Source organism: Myotis nattereri, assembly GCF_964212035.1.
Source record: "Myotis nattereri genome assembly, chromosome: 5".
Taxonomy (NCBI): domain Eukaryota; kingdom Metazoa; phylum Chordata; class Mammalia; order Chiroptera; family Vespertilionidae; genus Myotis; species Myotis nattereri.
In genome coordinates, this window is record NC_138080.1 from 86,642,414 (window position 1) to 86,660,803 (window position 18,390).

Below are 18,390 nucleotides of genomic sequence, written 5' to 3' on the forward strand. Positions count from 1 at the left end.
GGCACCGAGAATGAATGAGAAGACTGATGAGAGAGAGAGAGAGAGAGAGAGAGAGAGAGAGAGAGAGAGAGAGAGAGAGGGAGAGAGAGATGTTGTTCCATTTATTTATGCATTCATTGGGACAAGGCTCTAACCAACTGAGCTACCCGGCCAGGGCCAGCAGGCTCTTTTCTCTTGGGCATTCCAGGAGAGTTTCTCTGAGAAGGTGGCACTTGAGCAGAGACTTAAATGAAATGAGGGAATAAAACCTAGGACGATCCAGAAAGAATAACAGACCTACATGGGAGCGGTATTGGTAGAGGAAACGATGTAAGGATAGAAAATCCAGCACCTGGCCTATAGCAAGCACTCCATAAATGTGGCTATTATTATTAGCAGCTGTAAGGAACGTCTGGATAAAATACATGAGAACGTGAGCTCATTACATCCCCTTCATTTGGGGGGAGGTTATGACACATCACAGCTTGGGAGCTCACACCTTCTGGACTCTACACGTATAACTGATTAAAAGCAAATTTCAACCTGGCCTAGGATCCCACGGCACTGGCAGGCAACCATAATGAAGGAAATCATAACTCTAGGCTCAGTGTGCCAAGTGCGATTTCCCACCACCCAGCTCCCTTCCCAGCTGATTCAATTACTTGAACTCCGAGCTTCCTGAACTAGAAAGAGCTCCGAGGGCCTCTTACTTCTGGGAAAGGGAGGCTGAGAAAGAAGAGGATCTTGCTCAGTGCCTCTACATAAGACCTCAAGGCCTTTGTCTGTCCATGCTGCTGTCAGGGATCCGGAAAGTCAAGGCGGGCAGAGGGGAGAGGGAGAGGGAGAGGGAGAAAGGAAGAGACACCCTGGCCTGGAATAATAATGGCACTCATTTTAAGAAAACCATTCCAAATGCCGATGTATGTCCAAGCTGAAGAACCAGAGCTCTTGACTTTTAGTCCCAGCTCTAGAGTAACCAGTTGATGGCTGTTGGGCAAGTCACAGTCTCTCTGATTCTGCACCGTGTTTAAGGGCTCAGATCCCAGAGCCAAGTCAATCAAGGCTTGATTCTTAGCCCTGCATGATCTGGGCATGTGACTTACCTCCTCTGAGCCTCATCTGTGCAATGGGCATTTTAACAGTGAACTACACGTCATGAGGTAGCTAATGCAAACAGTGTGTCTGTCCAGCATGGAGCAGGGAATATAGTAAATGCTCAATAAATACTAGATGTCGGCATTTTCACCTGCCAAATACCTGTCCTGCCCTTCTCAGTGGCTGTTCCAAAGCTGAATTAGGGATGAGGTAAGAAAATACTTTGTGATATCAATGGCACTTTATAGCTGTAAGGTGTAATTTTTCAATTATCATGATTGTTGCTTTGAATATTATGATACTGAGCAGGAGATACTGTTTTCATAGAAGCGCTTCTCAGATTCTCTCTGGGTAATGAGGGATTGGATTTGAAAGGCTACCTTCCAGGAAAAAAAAAAAGGAAAAAAAAAGCCACATTCTTGCTTTGAAAAGCCGAGCCTCCCAGCACTGAAACAGAACAGGTTCATTACTCAGTGAGGATTAATTAGCTGTCGGGTATTATTAAACATTCTCACTCTCAAGATCCACATAGAACTGGAAACTCTGAAAGGGAGCGGGAAGCAATCATAGCACAGGGAAGAAAAAAAGCCACAACTGCTGGCAATGCACATTTCAACGCAGAGCATGTTAGTAAATCATAGTCTGATTAATATCACGTCAGCCCATTCTCTGTTTGGAGTCATTGTTCTGAATCTGGGGTCTGCAGGTAGCCTGGCTGTTTCTTCCTCTACCACTGGGAGCAAGAAGGAAAGGAGGCTCTCCTTGTCAGTACTCGCCTGGAAAGGATGCTGGGGTGTGGACATTTACACGGAGAAATGGGATATTTGAGAGCCTAGGAAGGTTGAGGAGGTGAAATCAGATGCAAGTATTTACAATTTTATAGCAAAGGTGTCTCCCAAGCTGGTACAATATCTGTTGCAATGATTGGAAAGTAACAGAGGCTCATAAAAACAACAGCTGGAAGGAGGCTGAGAGATGAGAGAGCCCAGTGACCACAGCCCCCTTGTTCCCACCCTCAGGGGCTCATATCCATCATGCAGACTCCTAGGGCCTCTCCACTTGCTGAAGAGAACCCCTGGGGCTGGGTCCTGGGAACCTGTGTTTGTAACCAATACTGTAGTGGCAGAAACACTGACTCTGTCCCGTCCTCTGCCACTCAGAAAGTAAGCCTGGAGAGAGCACATGTGATTCATTGGCTCAGGATCACCCAGCTGGTTAATATGGAAGCAAGAACCAGAATTGGGATTTTCTAACTCGGCCCCACCTCGGGGCTGCCTTCCTTGTAGGATACATATAAGTCCACTTTCCGACATCACTGTCTTACTTTGGGGGCAATCTCAGCTCTCGTGGACACTTACAGATAGGCCTTCTCTCCTCTTCATCATGGGATGGCATCTCCAGGGCAAATGACAGCTATAGGAAATCCCACAGGATGCCAGGGACAATGGGCATTCATAGTATGAGAAATCCCCTCCATGTAGCAAACAAGAGCAAGGGAACACATGGGCAGAAGTTCATGTTGTAAATTTCCCAGTGGCACCTAATCCACCTGTTTCCCTACAGGATAGTCAAGTCCTGGGGTCTGAAAGTCTATCTTATATCTTATTCCTTTTGTATCGCTTGCGTAGCGCTTGCCGCTTAGCAGACATCAGTGACCAGTTTGTAAAAACAACAATATAAAAAAATACATGACAAGAAAAATGAGTATGAATTTTTCTCAGATGCAGAGGCCTACTAACAGCAGGGAGTAATAACAGCCATACTAATGATGATAGTAATGCAAACTAGCAGCAGGGAACCGACTTTCTGTGAGATGAGGCATAGGCTAAGCTCTTCATCACACGCCATGCAGCATTGAATCCTCACAACTGGCCCAGGAAGTAGTGACCACCATCATCCCTGTTGCGCAGATGCGACATTAGAGGCACAAGGAGTTTAGGTGTCGTGTCCAAGGTCACTAGACGGACAGCAATGGGACCACAGTTCCAAGCCAGCACAGACGGATCCAACCTTCATATTCCTAGTTGCTCTACCCTCCAATCTCCCAGCCCCGAGCCTTCAGACTGCAGCGGTTCTCAACCTGTGGGTCGCGACCCCTTTGGAGGTTGAATGACCCTTTCACAGGGGTTGCCTAAGACCATTGGAAAACACCTATAGCATATCAGATATTTATATTACGATTCATAACAGCAGCAAAGTTACAGTTATGAAGTAGCAACGAAAATTTTATGGTTGGGGGTCACCACAACATGAGGGACTGGATTAAAGGGTCGCGGCATTAGGAAGGTTGAGAACCACTGCTTTAGAGCAACGGCCTGGTCTGGTGGGGTGGGCTCGCTGGCAGCTCTCCAGGCTGAACGCCCAGGCTGACAAGAGGGGGCGGAGCAGCCAACGCAGAAGGAGCTCAAATGAAGACCAGGTACTCATCAGTAAGTACTAAGTTAACGTGAGACCGCCCAGTACTGCGGCCAGCGAAGAGTCTGTGCTCAAACAGCGCCCGCTCAATAAACAGATGAACAACTGAACGAACAAATAAACGGGCGAGCTAATCAGATACACAGCCATCATTCAATTCCCATCTCTGCTTCTAAACCCGGGGCGACAACCTCTCTTCCCCAGATGTGCTTCACCGTCTCCGTTCTCACTGCTTGGCTGCAGCGGAGCAGCTGCTGGCTGGAAGCGCATATTTCACACGTTTGAAAAGTCCCTTGGGGCTAGGGCTGGTCCTGACATGTGCTCGCTTTCCTGCTCACATTGAACACATCTAAAACTAAGCTCATGACTCAGGCTTGAACCAATTTAACCTAAATCTGGAGAGCCTTCCCTTAAAAGTCCACTTTTAGAAATCTATTTTTAACACCACTTCCCTCGGCGCCCTTTCCCGGTCTCCCGGAACCAACGTAATTTCGCCCTCCTTTGATCAAATGGCAACTCCCTCCGACTCACACTGCATTTATCTCCCTCTATTTAGTGCCATAACCATTTGTGTATTAGCCGATGAATCCTCTTTTCTTACCAGACTGTGCATTTCTGGAGGGCAGGAAGGAAGCCACTCAGACGAATAGTAGGGATCGTTTATGGAGGCCCAGCCATGGAGTCAGGGCTTCCCACCCCCATTGCATTTTATCCTCATAAATCCATGGGCCGTAAAGGTTAGGTTCACTGTCTTGCCGATGGAGAAACTAAAAATCACTTGTGTGACTAAAGCTCAAAACGTTGAGTGACTATGGGAGATTCTGGTAAGTGGCAGAATTGGAACCCAGTCTTGTTAGATTCAGACGTTCATGTGTGTGTTATTTTGTATTTTTAAAATAGGTTTTTATTGCTTTCAGACAAGGGAGAGGGAGAGAGAGAACATCAGTGATGAGAGAGAATCGTGGATTGGCTGCCTCCTGCATGCCCCCTACTGGGGATTGAGCCTTAACTGGGGCATCATTGAACTGTGACCTCCTGGTTCGTGAGTCGATGCTCAATCCCTAAGCCACACAGGCTGGGCTGGAGGTTCATGTTTTGAATCGGGTCTTCAGCTTCCCTTCCGAGTAGTCCCATCCCCTGTATCTTGAGGACAAAAGATGCTCAAGATGTTTAGGTAATGAGGACAGGCAGAGGCTAAGCATACAGTAACACATGGCACTGGCCACGTGGACCAAGGAAATGCACGGACTTGTGGTCAGTGGAGCTTGGCACCTGTCCCGCTCCCCCATCTGCCACCGGAGTCTCGGGTAGATGAGTCTCTGCTGGGTCTCCCGCCCTCTCACGTCACAGTTGCAACATTCACAGCGGCCGGCATGTGGCCGACCTCAGGAGGCACCAAGGCGGTGGCAGAAAAACAGCCTTTGGACTCACCCGCAAGGTTGTGATGGTGGCAGGATCCCGCAGCCGGCCCTCCTCATCTTTCAGGTTGTAACCCTCCGGCCGTTTATCGCGCTCGCTGACTTTCCACAGCTTCACAGTTTTATCTGTGGAGGGCAACCAGAGGACATCAACGTTACAGTGCAGGAACGCTGGGAGAGGAGTTTTCTTCTGGGTCGGGCGGGGGAGGATCGGGAGAGGCGGAGGTACACATGGAAGAAACTGCCACAGAAGCTGGCTCATGTCAAGGGCTTCGGTGCATAAATCTTGTGTCACTTGAAGGCAGAGTTCACGTTTCAAAACAAAACACATCTATCATGTAGAGACAGATGGTCTTCCTGACAATGGGCTGTTAAATCTACAGCTTTAGACATTAATTTTGTTCATTCCATAAAAATATTTATTGAACACAGAATAACAAGAGTAGCTACATATATAAAATTAACGATGCTAGCACTTTGCATGGAGAATTTATTGAATGTTCACAAGTACCTTGAGAGGTAGATACTATTATTATTCCCATTTGTGTGTTGCATTTCACTAAACACTGCCCTTCCCATGGCCCAAGAGGCTCTCCATGACCTGCACCCCTATTTCCTCATCCTTTCTGATCTCACCATCCATCCTACTCCCTGCCACATGGCTTCCTTACAGCTCTTGGTACATGCTAATCTCATTGCTGCCACAGGACATTTGCACAAGCTGTGCCTTCTGCCACGGGAGCCTTTTACCCTCTCTTGCACGTTATTTTTTCTTCACTTTGCTCTCTCCCTATGCCTCAACTCCAGTGGGGCCTTTCCTAACCAACCTACATAAAAAGGTTTTCTTCATTATTCTCTAGCCCAGTGGTTCTCAACCTGTGGGTTGTGACCCCTTTGGCGGTCAAACGACCCTTTCACAGGGGTCGCCTAAGACCACCCTGCATATCAGATATCTACATTACGATTCATAACAGTAGCAACATTACAGTTATGAAGTAGCAACGAAAATAGTTTTATGGTTGGGTCACAACATGAGGAACTCTATCTAAAGGGCCAGAAGGTTGAGAACCACTGCTCTAGCCCCTCTTCCTCCTTTGTCTTTCCTCTTAGGACAGTGGTCGACAAACTGCGGCTCGCGAGCCACATGCGGCTCTTTGACCCCTTGAGTGTGGCTCTTCCACAAAATACCGACTTCTGCACATGGGCCACGAAGTTTCAAACGCACTGTATGTGTGTGCCCACACATGGTATTTTGTGGAAGAGCCACACTCAAGGGGCCAAAGAGCCCCACGTGGCTCGTGAGTTTGCCAACCACTGTCCTAGGACACTTCACTACTGGAAAACTTATTATGTCTCCCTCACTAGAATGCAAAATCAATAGAGAGGCAGGGGTTCTGACTGTGTTGCTCATTACTATGCCTCCACACCGATAACAGTGCCTGGGACAGAGCCGTTGTTCAATGACTACGAGTTGGATGGATGAATGAATCTCACCTGCACACTGCTTGTTGCTAGCAACCCAGGGAAATCAAAGTAAGGAGAGTCATTAAAATGCTCCTCCCCTTGCAGTCTCCTTGGAGTCCCCACCTGGAAACTACCTTTCTCACCTTTGTGCTGTCCCCACACTTTATTCCACTTGCTGACACTTGTCATTTTCTACAGCAATAAATCGTGGTGAGAAGTCCAATGCCTGGAGGGGTGGGGCAGGTCAGGAGATGAGTGACAGGAGCAAGGGGTTTGGGGGAGGTAGAGACTACATGCCCCACCTGCAGAAGCTCAATTCCATTTTATAAAGAAACATGTTCGGGCCAAACAGATCATGCCTGTGGGCTGCGGGCCTTTGGGAGTCTTCCTTATCAGATCCTGCATTCATAATTTGTACTTGTTCTAACTTCTCTTCTGGAAGGCAGGGGCCCGGTGCCTTCTCAAATCTTTCTCTATGCCTGCACAAGGTAAGTGTGGAAGCAGACAACCTCGGCCCCGTCCCCACGCCAACTCCAGCCAGCCACATGGCCCAGCACTGTGATCCCCACCCAGCAGGCGCCTAACTAGTATTTCTTGAGTGACAAACAAATGGGACTACCAGATTGAGCAGAGAAACAACTACAGAACACACAGTTACATCTGAATTTCAGATAACATGTAATTTTTCAGTACAAATATGTCCCGAATACTCTAACCTTATGAATAAAGAGACTTAGCTTCTCTGTGCCTCAGTTTCTTTATCTGTAAATTAGGGAAAGCCAGGCCTTCCTCACTGGGCTTTTATGGGGATTGAATGAAACACTGTGGGTACAGTGTGTACCGAGTTGCGGGCTTCTAACAGTGGTTCACAATGGCAGCTGTTATCAGAATGAGCAAGTTGGGCAACTATTCTGCAATAACAACTTGTTGCGCTGACGGTGTTAGCTTCCCCCAGGATGATGTCAGCACATCCTGCATCCTCTGTGTAAGACTGTCTGGGGAGAGAAGCCGTCCTCTCTCTGCCTTCACTAGAATCCCCCCCCCCGCCCCCCCCCTCCCCCGCTCCGTCTCCCCTCACCAAAGCCTTGTCCTCGGAGGTCTGAAATGCACCCCATGGGGAGGTGGGCTTTCTGCAACAATTTGGACAATTGAGCAAGTAAGTGCCTCTGTTTCCTGAGGTCTGGGGGTCACTCGGGCTGGTCATGCTGCTGGCAGCCTGGCCAGGCTGCTCGTGTGAGATCTGTGCACGCACCCGGCTATCCTGGGGCGAGGGCCAGGAAGGCCTTCCCAGGCGCTATGTGCCAGCACTCCTCTAGTCCTGCCCTCTGTGGATAGCCTGCTACACACTGAACTGTGACAAAAAGGAAACATGGGCCATATTTATACAATCACTTGATTAGGTGCTGATCAGCTGTGACTTAGAAGAATGCAAATCAGTGACTTTTAACACCAAATACTTCCAATTGCTTGCCTTTGGAATGCATCCCATCCCATTTGCAAGGCAATTCTTTCCTTACATTTTTCTTGTGAGTGATAATAGCTCTGTAGAGAAATAGAGAAATCATAGGTAAAGCATAAAGAATAAAAATCACCTATAATCTCTTCAGTCAGGGACAATCATTGTTAACATTTTGCATAGATCCTCTTAGTATCTTTTTTTCTATGTATTTTTTGGGGGGAGAAATAAAAACCAATAATATTACATGTATATGTTTATTTTCTCATTTTAATTCCTTCTTTTTATTATACAAGTGTATAATTATTATATAACTAGAGGCCCAGTGCATGAAAATTCATTCCCTGGGGGGTGGGGGGGAAGGGTCCCTCAGCCCGGCCTGTGCCCTCTCGCATTCTGGGACCCCTTGGGGGATGTCCACCTGCCAACTTATGCCCACTCCCCTGGGGATCAGGCCTAAGCTGGCAGTCAGACATCCCTCTGGCAGCCAGGAGCCCTTGGGGGATATCCGACTAACAGCTTAGACCAGGGGTGGGCAAACTTTTTGACTCGAGGGCCACAATGGGTTCTTAAACTGGACCGGAGGGCCAGAACAAAAGCATGGATGGAGTGTTTGTGTGAACTAATATAAATTCAAAGTAAACATCATTACATAAAAGGGTACGGTCTTTTTTTTTTTTTTAGTTTTATTCATTTCAAACGGGGCGTAGTTTGCCCACGGCTGGCTTAGACCCATTCCTAAGCTGCAGTCGGACATTCTTAGAGCTGCCGAGGAGGTGGGAGAGGCTCCTGCCACCACCGCTGTGCCTGGCTTGTGGCTGAGCAGAGCTCCCCCTGTAGGAGTGCACTGAAAGGGGGTGGGTGGGGTGAGGCAGCTCCTGCATTGAGTTTCTGCCCCCTGGTGGTCAGTATGTGTCATAGTGACTGCTTGTTCCAGGTCGTTCCACCATTAGGGTCAATTTGCATATTACCCTTTTATTATATAGGATAGGATTGTAGAAAATAAAAATGAGCATAAAAGTAAAAAAATGAAAACCTCCCTCAATTCCACTAGACCAGCAGTTCTCAACTTGTGGGTTGTGACCCCTTTGGCAGTTGAACGACCGTTTCACAGGGGTTGCCTAAGACCATCCTGCATATCAGATATTTACATTATGATTCATAACAGTAGCAACATTACAGTTATGAAGTAGCAACAAAAATAATTTTATGGTTGGGTCAAAACACGAGGAACTGTATTTAAAGGGCCAGAAGGTTGAGAACCACTGCACTAGACAGAGATATCTAGTTTGAAAACCTTAGTATGTCCTTTCATTTCTGTGAGCAATCACATAACTGTTTTAAATAGATGCAACATGTTATACATGGTTTATGAGTATGTTTTTTTCTAATCATATCTATCTATTCCAACATTTATTCCTATAAATATATAATTTCTAATAGTGAGAATTTAATAATTAAAGGTCTAATAATGGGAGATATTAGTAAACTATAGAAGAATCATACAGGGGAATGTTATGCAGTCCTTGAAAATGTTATGGAATTTTAGAAGAATATTTAACAGTTAGGAAGATATTCCTGTTATTAAGTATTATATAAAAAAATCTGGTTGCCAAACAGTGTACAGAATATACCACATTTCTGCTAATAAAAGACAGATTTATCCATGCCTCTTTGCTGTTTTCTTTAAAAGACACAGTGGTTCTCTCTGGATGGGAACACATTATTTTCATTTTGCTTCTCTATCTTCTAATGGTTTTGCAATGAACACCTAACTATTTTCATAGCCCATCTATCAAGTAAAATATACCTTCCCTTCTCATCATAGGTACTAAGACAGAAATAGAAAGCTAGGCAAGGCAACATCTTTTCATCTCGCAAATAATTTTAAGGTCTAGATTCACAACCGAATGTTGGTTTATTTTTCATTAGAAATTGTGAAGTTATATTCTAACGGAAAGTAAAAACTGTATCCAATTATAATGAGATAAGCACAGTTGTGTTTCTTTAAAAAAAGATAATTGATGGCGAATTCAATCCAATTCCCCATGGTTGGGTTGCCTGGAGTCATTCTTGACTTTATTATCACACAGTGTTTCTTGACTCCCTATCTGAAAGCTTTGTGGATAAGGATGTCTGAGGAACAAACAGGTGGCTGTTACTATGAGTAATGACTTTTTCTATATTCTGGCTGGCTCTCTGCGTAGTTTATCATTACTTGTGGCAGCTTTTAAACACAATCTTATCATCTATCTTCATTTTCTCTTTTGTACAGTAATTCCAATTGTCTCCCATTAATTTTCGCATGTTAACCTACTTGGCTTAAGGGAAATTTGCAGCCTCAATATTAGTATAAAAAAGAAAATCCCAGGAGAACGTGGGAATTTTTCTTATAAGAATCATTTGGAGATGCTGTTGGCATATGAAATAGCATCCCAAATGGGAAGATAATATCCTTGTTAATCAAAAAACTATTTAAAAACTCAATTAACAGAACATTATGCTATATAATTAATCTTCATTGCATTTCACTGATTTTTTCCCATCCCCCCCCCCCACAAAGGAGTTAATGCATCTTTGAATTTTATTGTAATAATCAATAGGCTAAATTTCATAATATAAAGTAAGCTAGCTAGAGCAGATAATCAGACACTTGCTCTGCCCAAAGTCATTAAGTCAGAATCATCAGAAGTCTTTTTTAATCTAAGTCGTGTTGAATCTGCAGAGCCTTTGAGTGAAATTTCAACGGTAAAACTAAGAGGGAAGACAGTGAAACAAATTCATATGGTTTGGCTTTCAAGAAACACAGTTCACAAAAATTAATAGAACAATAAATACAGTTATGAGAAAGAATTAAATTACTTGGAATCTGGAAAAACAGATGACTGGAAATCTGGACATGTTGAGATAAGCCATGCGTGAATAACTCCAAACTGGCTGTTTCAGAATTGCCATTTTTTTACAGTTGTACACTGGTTTCATATTTGAGGGATTTTTGGTTCATATGCATTAAGAAAACCCCTCCCTCCTTTTAAAATAAAATATAAAACTCATCATCAAAACTTAGAAAATAAAAGTGATAAAAAGAATAAATTTATAAGAAACCCATAATACATAATCAAAAATTAAGCATGATAAGCCTTTAGGTATGTTTCCTTTTAGTGTTTAAAAATGTTAATATACGTCTGATCATACTATATACAGTATTTACATTTTTTCACTTGACATATGCGTACTTCCCTTTTGTAAATGCTGGGGATGGGCAAATAGCGAATTCCTCGCTTTCTGACCCATATTTAAATGTACACTCCTCACAGACTCACACAATGAATCAGGCGCCAGCTTATTTGCTTGGGAGAGGGTGTTTAATTTGTATCCACTAATCCTCTTAATTGCTATGCTATTCAATTAGCACCCTTTAGTATACGCTTTTATTCTAAATCGTTTCAAGCATAGGTGGGCTTCTGTCAGCAGTGGCATTGAGAAACGCTAGGGTAGGTAATTCCACTGAATTAGCATGGAATTTGGCTCTCTAGTCAACCCCCAACCACCTCTCTCCTGGACCTATTTATAGCAACTCTCCCACAATTGCTCTTAGAAGAGCATGGAGGGAGAAAGAGAAAGAAACCACTTCTTTTTTTTTTTTTTTTTTTTTTTTAGAAACCACTTCTTAATCATCCTTTGGTAGGGTCCCTCTCTCTCCTTGACTTGTGCTCAGAGAACTTGATTGTGTCAGAGAGAGAAAAAAACCCCAAACACATTCAGGGATTAATAACTTCTAGTCAGTATGCCAGACTCACAGGAAGGCCTGTCCGGGGTTCCTGAAATTCATTCCCAGAAAAACATTCAATGAATCTTAAAACAGGAAGTCACATTCCAGAAGCACCTGGAAATAATCTGCATTAGTCAAAAACTGCAGATACTGGGGCTCACATAATTGGGTCAGAAATGTGTAATATTTGAAAAGAATCACTACTATTCACTGAGGGCCCACTCTGCGCCAGGCACTAAGGTAAGCGTCTTGCAAAGATTGTTGCTAAGTTTTTTTGACAGCCCACAAGGTTAAGAAGGAAAACGGAGTCTGAGAGAGACTGATACATGATGTGGCTGCTTCTACCTCCGACAACACCAAATAGGAGCAGTCCCTTGTACGCACCGTTAGTAGACAGAAGGAAGTAGGCTGCATTCTGCTGGGGGAGCCATCTTATTTTATTGATTTTTTCTTCTATTTCCAAACTCTTCAGGTAATCGAACTCGGGTTCATGGCTCTGGAACGTGCTGTAAACATTGTATTCACCCCTACGATGAACCTGATTTTTACTCTGTAAAAGAAGGCGGGGGGAGGGGAATACACGAAAGATTAAATTACATAGGCCACCTGTGAATTCACCAATTTCTTCTTCTTCTTTTTTTTTTTTTTTTGAGCAGAATCATTAGGGATGGATAGGCAGGCCATCAGCGTGGGATGAGGGCAGGACCATGAGCGCCACAAGTTTTGCCTTAGCTCACAGGCCTCCAAAGCATCTGATCTTGCAGCTGTTGGTGACTATCAGTACCTCCAATATCCATATAGGCATAAATGATATACAAAATTCTATAAAATATGGTATACATCGTAACATATACATAGAAACAGAAGTTAAACTAGGACATGATTTTAAGATGAATATACATTTAAAAATCAATATAAACAGAAGTTCTAATATTTTCGTTCTGCATTAGTGGATGTCTTGAACACCCTTTGGATCCATGCTGATGTCCATATATACGTCTATCAATCCCTTACAAAGAGTGCAAAGCTATGGCATCTGTACCTTTCATTGGCCTTTTAAAGTCTCCCCAGATTCTCAGAGAATCTTGGAGACGTGGGAAGAGCAAGGAAATGGACAAAGGAGGCTCAGAGATATCCTCCAAGGTCACAGGACTTCTAAGGAGCAGATCTGGGCATCAGATCCCTCCCCACCCCTTTTTTTCTAACATGGGAAACAAAACAGACAGGAGAACAGGGGTGACACCTCACCCCTGGCTGTCTCCTAGCTCTGATTCTGCAACAGGCAAACAGCAGGAGCTAAATAAATGGTGAGAGAATGAAACATCAGGGGAAGGGTCTGCAGAAAGGGGCAACGGAAAGAAGAAAGGCGGAGAAAAGAAAAAGAGGGCGTGAAACAAAGAAAGAGCAGAAAGGAAAAGAGGGAGGGGAGGTTTCGTTTCAGGCATTTTAGAACGTGACTACCAAGAGTTTTAAGGGTCAGGCTTTGGAAAACTGTGTTCAAAAATTCCAATCCAGGTCTTTATAGACATTTGTCACAAAAGCTTGACTCGTAATAAAGACTCAATTAAAAAAAAAACCAACTAGATTTCTGGATAGATACTGAATATCCAAACCAAAATCTTCACTTCCTGATGGGTGCTGACACCCAGGTGTTCCATGTATTTGTGAGGGCACTGAGGTTCCTTCCTACAGCAAGCCCTCCAGGACTGCGGCTCTTGAGAAGTCACTCACGGACACGGAAAACACCCCTGACCTCGGTGTTGTCCCATGGCTCCGTTTCTGAGGCTCTGTCCCCATTTCAACCCCACGCCTCCCCACAGAGCTCAACACTTAACTGCATGCTATTATACTGGACATTTATTTTTTATTGAACCAAATCACTCTTCTTGGGAAAACGTGTCCCCCTTCATTCTACTAATGAATCAGGCTTCCCACGTATTCCAGTAAATTAAAATAGGTGGAACCTATAAATAGCAAAGGGAAAATGTGGTTTGGAATATTACTGGCAACACGCTGCCCTGGGTAATTTATGCTAAATAGCTCCTCCGGTTCCTCTTTATCATCACCATGAACCTAATGGATTTTTTTTTTTTTTAAATTGAAGAAGAAAGTTTGAAAATCAGCTTGAAGAGGACTTGCCACGCTGACTGACAGACATGTCACCAGCCTGCCTACCGCAGAGAGCGCCAGTCCACCTTAACAATAAATTCATCCGAATGTTGATTTGGTACCATCCAAATCAGACTGTCAAGTGTGTGCCGTATGTGCCAGACCAATTAGCACTCGGCAGCTCTGGAAAAGCAGGAAAAATTCCAGGTCACGGAGAGCTATTAGTTCCTACTTGCCAAGCCCATTTCCCTGTTTCCAGGACCAGTGGAACAGGCTGGGTGCCTGACTTCATGCTGAACACTTGAATTTCTACAGAACCCCGAGGGATTAGGATGCCCTTATAGAAATTAATTGCAAATAATGTGCAATTACCAAATACATCACCTCTAAATGAGGCTTTCCTTTTTTGAGGGGAGGTGGAACATAAATGGCTTGGAGGCACAAAGCAGGCACTCAATTGCTAGGGAAGTCTCCGCTGAACCCTTCCTCCTGCACTCGGCCTCCCCACGCTGTGCTGGGTGAGTCTCGGAGGCAGACGTAGCAGATGGGAGCGTTACTAGCACACAGGCTGGCCTGCTGGGAGCCCCAGGACCAGGCCAGGGGAAGCCAAGGCAATCACATCGGGCCATGCTTCCCTTCTGACAAAGCAGAAGCAGACACCCCCAAACGCAATTTATATGAAAAAGAGACACAATTCCTAGTGGAACCCAAGTCCCAGGAAGAAAGGGGCTTTTTGAGATTCAGTGGAAATTAAAACTCCCACTCAGAAAGCACACAGCACTCAGCTCCAGGGACCTTCGAGTCACCCACAGTAAAGTGTGTGCCCTGTGCATCGCTCAGATGTCATTATGTGGGACTGCACTCCCTTCGGTGGGGTGAGCTACCATTTTCTTCTCCACTGACCCAAGTTGTCCCTTTCACAGCTGTGGACAAAGAACCGTTTCTTCCTCCTACATATTCTGTGAGAGCCCTGAAAGGAGTAGAGGCTTCATTTTAATCACTCCAGGATGAATTTCACTCCGAAGGGAGGAGTTATGCTCAAAAAGCACCCGTGGCATTTTGCAGGTCAGATGAGACGTGAGAACCTGAAAAGATAAGGCCGTGCCCAGGAAAGGCTCTATTTTCAGGTGCTTTCATGAGCCGGAAGGTGGAACGGTTGATGTTAATGACTTCTTGGCAGTTTTCAGTTAGCTAGCAAAGCAGCAAGGTGAAGGGGGACACGTGAGGATTAAGGAACAGCAGGGGGCCTCCGCTAAAAAGGGAAGGAAAGGGGCATTTTGCAGTCACTTGCCACTTACCTCCTGCTCTCGTTGAAATATTACAACCCGACCCCCCTTGTCCCCCGTTGCTAGTAATTCTCCCGTGTGGTTGAATTCTACCGTAGAGATAATGTCAGCTGAAAAGAAGACAAAGGCAATTTAAGTAACTGCACACTTGCTTTGAAACGACAGATAATAGACACACTTTTCTGCGCATTTAAGGGCTCAGGGCTTTGTCTCTGCAGTGGAATTTACAAGGGCTTTATGTTCTGTATTTTAAGTGCCGCGAGAAGCGGCTCTTGGGAAAGTACATCTCCTAGATGCCCACACTGCGCTGTGGTCTCCTGGAACATCTGGCGAGAACAAAAGGAAGAAGCACATTCAGACCCTTTTATGTTGGGCAAGAGAAAATGCGTTTCCTTAAGGCTCATGGAAATGGCCATACTCTTTGATAGTTCCTACCAGCCGTGGAGCCTGTACCCACTCCTGGCCTCTTTGCATTTCCCTTTCTTCTATACCGAGGCACTTCCCCACACAGGTTTCTTGCAAACGAGGGCTGGGGATGCCTGAAGCTCAGGCATGGAAAAACATTGGCAACCTTTGCAAGTTGGAAACTCATGGAAGGACCCCCACAAATGCTCCAGCTTGACCCCGTGGTACCTCTTTTTTTTTTTTTGGTGAGCCCAACACTCCTTTCTGGAAGAGCATGCCTTATTCCAACCCCAGGTGAAAGGTGCTGGGGAAACGGGCATGAGTCAAAGGGCAAGTCAGAGGGCAATTTGTCCTCTGTGTTTCCCAACAGAGAAAATACACAGGCGCCAGGAACTCAGATCACCGATAATTGCTGAGCGAACGCCAGCCTGCCAAGTCTTTCTTCGACGCCGGTTACCCCCGGAGGAATACGGACAGGTAAATTACCTATGATGGGATTTATTAGGGCTATTTTTAGAAACATGTCAAAGGTTAATTCTTGTGCAATTATTCCCTTGCAGGGCTTCAACAACTGCTCCCGAGAGTTCAAATAAGTTCTAAAAAAAGGGGTGGAGGTGGTGGTGGTGGTGGTGGGGGAATTATGACCATGGCCTTTGACAGAGGAACATTCGGAGGATTACGTCCATGTGAGAAAAGCAGAGGGGAAACAGTGAGCTGGAAAACGAAGGCAATTGCCCCTGAATAATTCACATCTCAAATCTTACATTAATATCATCGTTTCAGGATTTCCTTGGTATGCCTGATTTATTCAGGTAAGTAGTGTACAATTCTCCACTTTGCACATAACTGTCATGTTCCACATATGACAATGCTCTTAATGGTCATACTTTGTGTAGAAGGAAAAAGAATAAGGCACAAACCATAGTCACTTTCAGGCTGGGCACATTTAAAAGAGCAATTCATGATTGCTTTTTTTTTTAAAAAAAAAAATCCTCACCCGAGGATACGTTTTTTATTGACGAGAGAGAGAGAGAGAGAGAGAGAGAGAGAGAGAGAGAGAGAGAGAGAGAGGAAGGGAGAGAGAGAAACATTGATGGGTTGCTTCCTGTGTGTGACCTGACCTGGGATCGAACCTGCAACCTTTTGGTGTATGGGACACTCCAACTAACTGAACCACCCGGCCTGGGCCAATTCATGATTTGTTTGGGCCTCTTAGGCGACTGACCCCAGGACAGCAAATTCAAAGCTCTACAGGAGCAGTAGGTAAAATGGAGTGAAGAAAACCAGATGCAGTAGGAAGCTTGTGTCCTCTCTTAGGGGACAAGTGGCCGCTCGGCTTAAGCCAACTGTGGCCATCAACTACTGCGAGCATTGGCAGATATTCTGATCTTTTTCAAAGAAGTTGGAAATCAAGATTTTTATGCAAAATTCTCTTCAATTTTATATATGGACAACTAATTCTTTTTTTCAACACCAGGACATTTAAAAAAAGTGTAATCTTGTCTGTGGGCTGAATGTGGTGTGTGAGTCACCAGCTTGTGCTGCCTGGTCTATAGTCTTCCTTCAGAAAAGACCACCCCATTCCTTCCTGATGATCTCAACCAGAGATCTAGTCTGTTCCCTCAGGAAGAGCCCTCCAAATGAATGCGACCTCAAGGAAACATGAAATACGCGAGTGCTTATCCAGTTCCTAATGCAAGCGGAGGAGGCCCATTTCTCAAAGAAGTGCCCACTGAGGAGGAAGGAAGCCCAGCAGGGCTGGGGAGCCAACCACCTCAAGTGAATTATTTGCCCACGTTTCTTTGTCACAGTTGGTGCATCTTAGCAAAGCACGCTCATGTACAGAGGAGGGAAGGCGGCTGCTTAGTGTTTGCACTGCCTCCGCAAAGCACTCGAGTGCTAGGATACATTTCTTAGGGACTGCTACTGGCTTTGCAATGAGTGGTTAGCAATGGGGTTATTCACGGAGATTCCTGACTTGGGTGGAACCTAATGAAGATGAGGCCATTTCTTTTTTCTTTCAGGCTTCTGTGGGGTACTATGGAGTGAGTCAGAGCCCTCAAACTGCTGAAGACACAAACGCGTTCTAGAGAAAAGGGTAGTGGGGAATAATGAGAGGGTGGTGGGGAGACCAGGCCTGGGGGTTAACAGCACCCCACTCCTGTCTTTAGGGCTAAAGGCTACTTAAGTGCAGTTCACGTCCTTCCTCTCCCAGCAATGTTAACACGGAGTTCTGGGTGGGTGGCGGGGTCCACGCATTGAGGACTAAAGGATGGGCTTTTCCTTTTGGGAAGTTGGGTATCAGAAGAGTCAAGCAGCTTTTCCCAAGGTCAGCCTCTGGCTCAGTTTCCAAGAAAATGTCACTCCAAGGAAAACAAAATTCTCTTTCTCAGTTGCCGTATACATTGCCTTTTTGCCCAGACTCTGTGAAAATGTCCTCCTTCTCCCTTTAAGATCCACACAGGTCAAAACAAGGTAGGATATATTTTTTAAATCAATAATTCTCAGGCATGGATCTGTTTATTTATTTAAACTACTCATCACTGCACCGGATGCATAAAGCATTCTTCCAGGCTCCATGGAGGACACAAGCTTCAAGGTCCCTGCCCTCCAAGTCACTTCAACTAAAACGTGCACCACTCCACCCCACTCCATGGTGTTTCTATCACCATCTTCAAAAATAATCATCTGCACTCAAGCCTCTACAAATAAATTCTGCCTGCTGCATCTATTTTTACTCTCTATTCCCTCAGCCTTTAGAAAAGAATACATTGTTTTTGTATTTGCTAAAATGTTCTTTCACATGTGCATGCTATCCATGTTATTTGCAAACTAGAGGCCTGATGCATGAAATTCGAAATTCGTGCAAGGGGCTTGGACCCCACAGCCGTGACAGCTGCCTCTGCCATGACCCCATGGTGCCACAGCTTAGTCCGGAAGGTCGTCCGGTCTAATTAGCATATTACGCTTTTATTATTATAGATTGTTAGG

General features: G+C 44.9%; 1 protein-coding gene across 6 annotated transcripts in view; it reads right to left on the reverse strand.

Moving 5' to 3' along the window:
- PPP2R2B (protein phosphatase 2 regulatory subunit Bbeta) overlaps nucleotides 1-18,390 on the reverse strand; it is a 362,719-nt gene that overhangs the window by 64,613 nt on the left and 279,716 nt on the right. For all 6 annotated transcript variants that reach the window (XM_081091206.1, XM_081091205.1, XM_081091204.1 and 3 more), the window contains 3 exons: nucleotides 15,007-15,104; nucleotides 11,984-12,149; nucleotides 4,921-5,033 (listed from right to left, as the gene is read on the reverse strand). In XM_081091206.1, coding sequence (XP_080947332.1) covers nucleotides 4,921-5,033; nucleotides 11,984-12,149; nucleotides 15,007-15,104 — 377 coding nt within the window. The remainder of the gene's footprint in view (nucleotides 1-4,920; nucleotides 5,034-11,983; nucleotides 12,150-15,006; nucleotides 15,105-18,390) is intronic.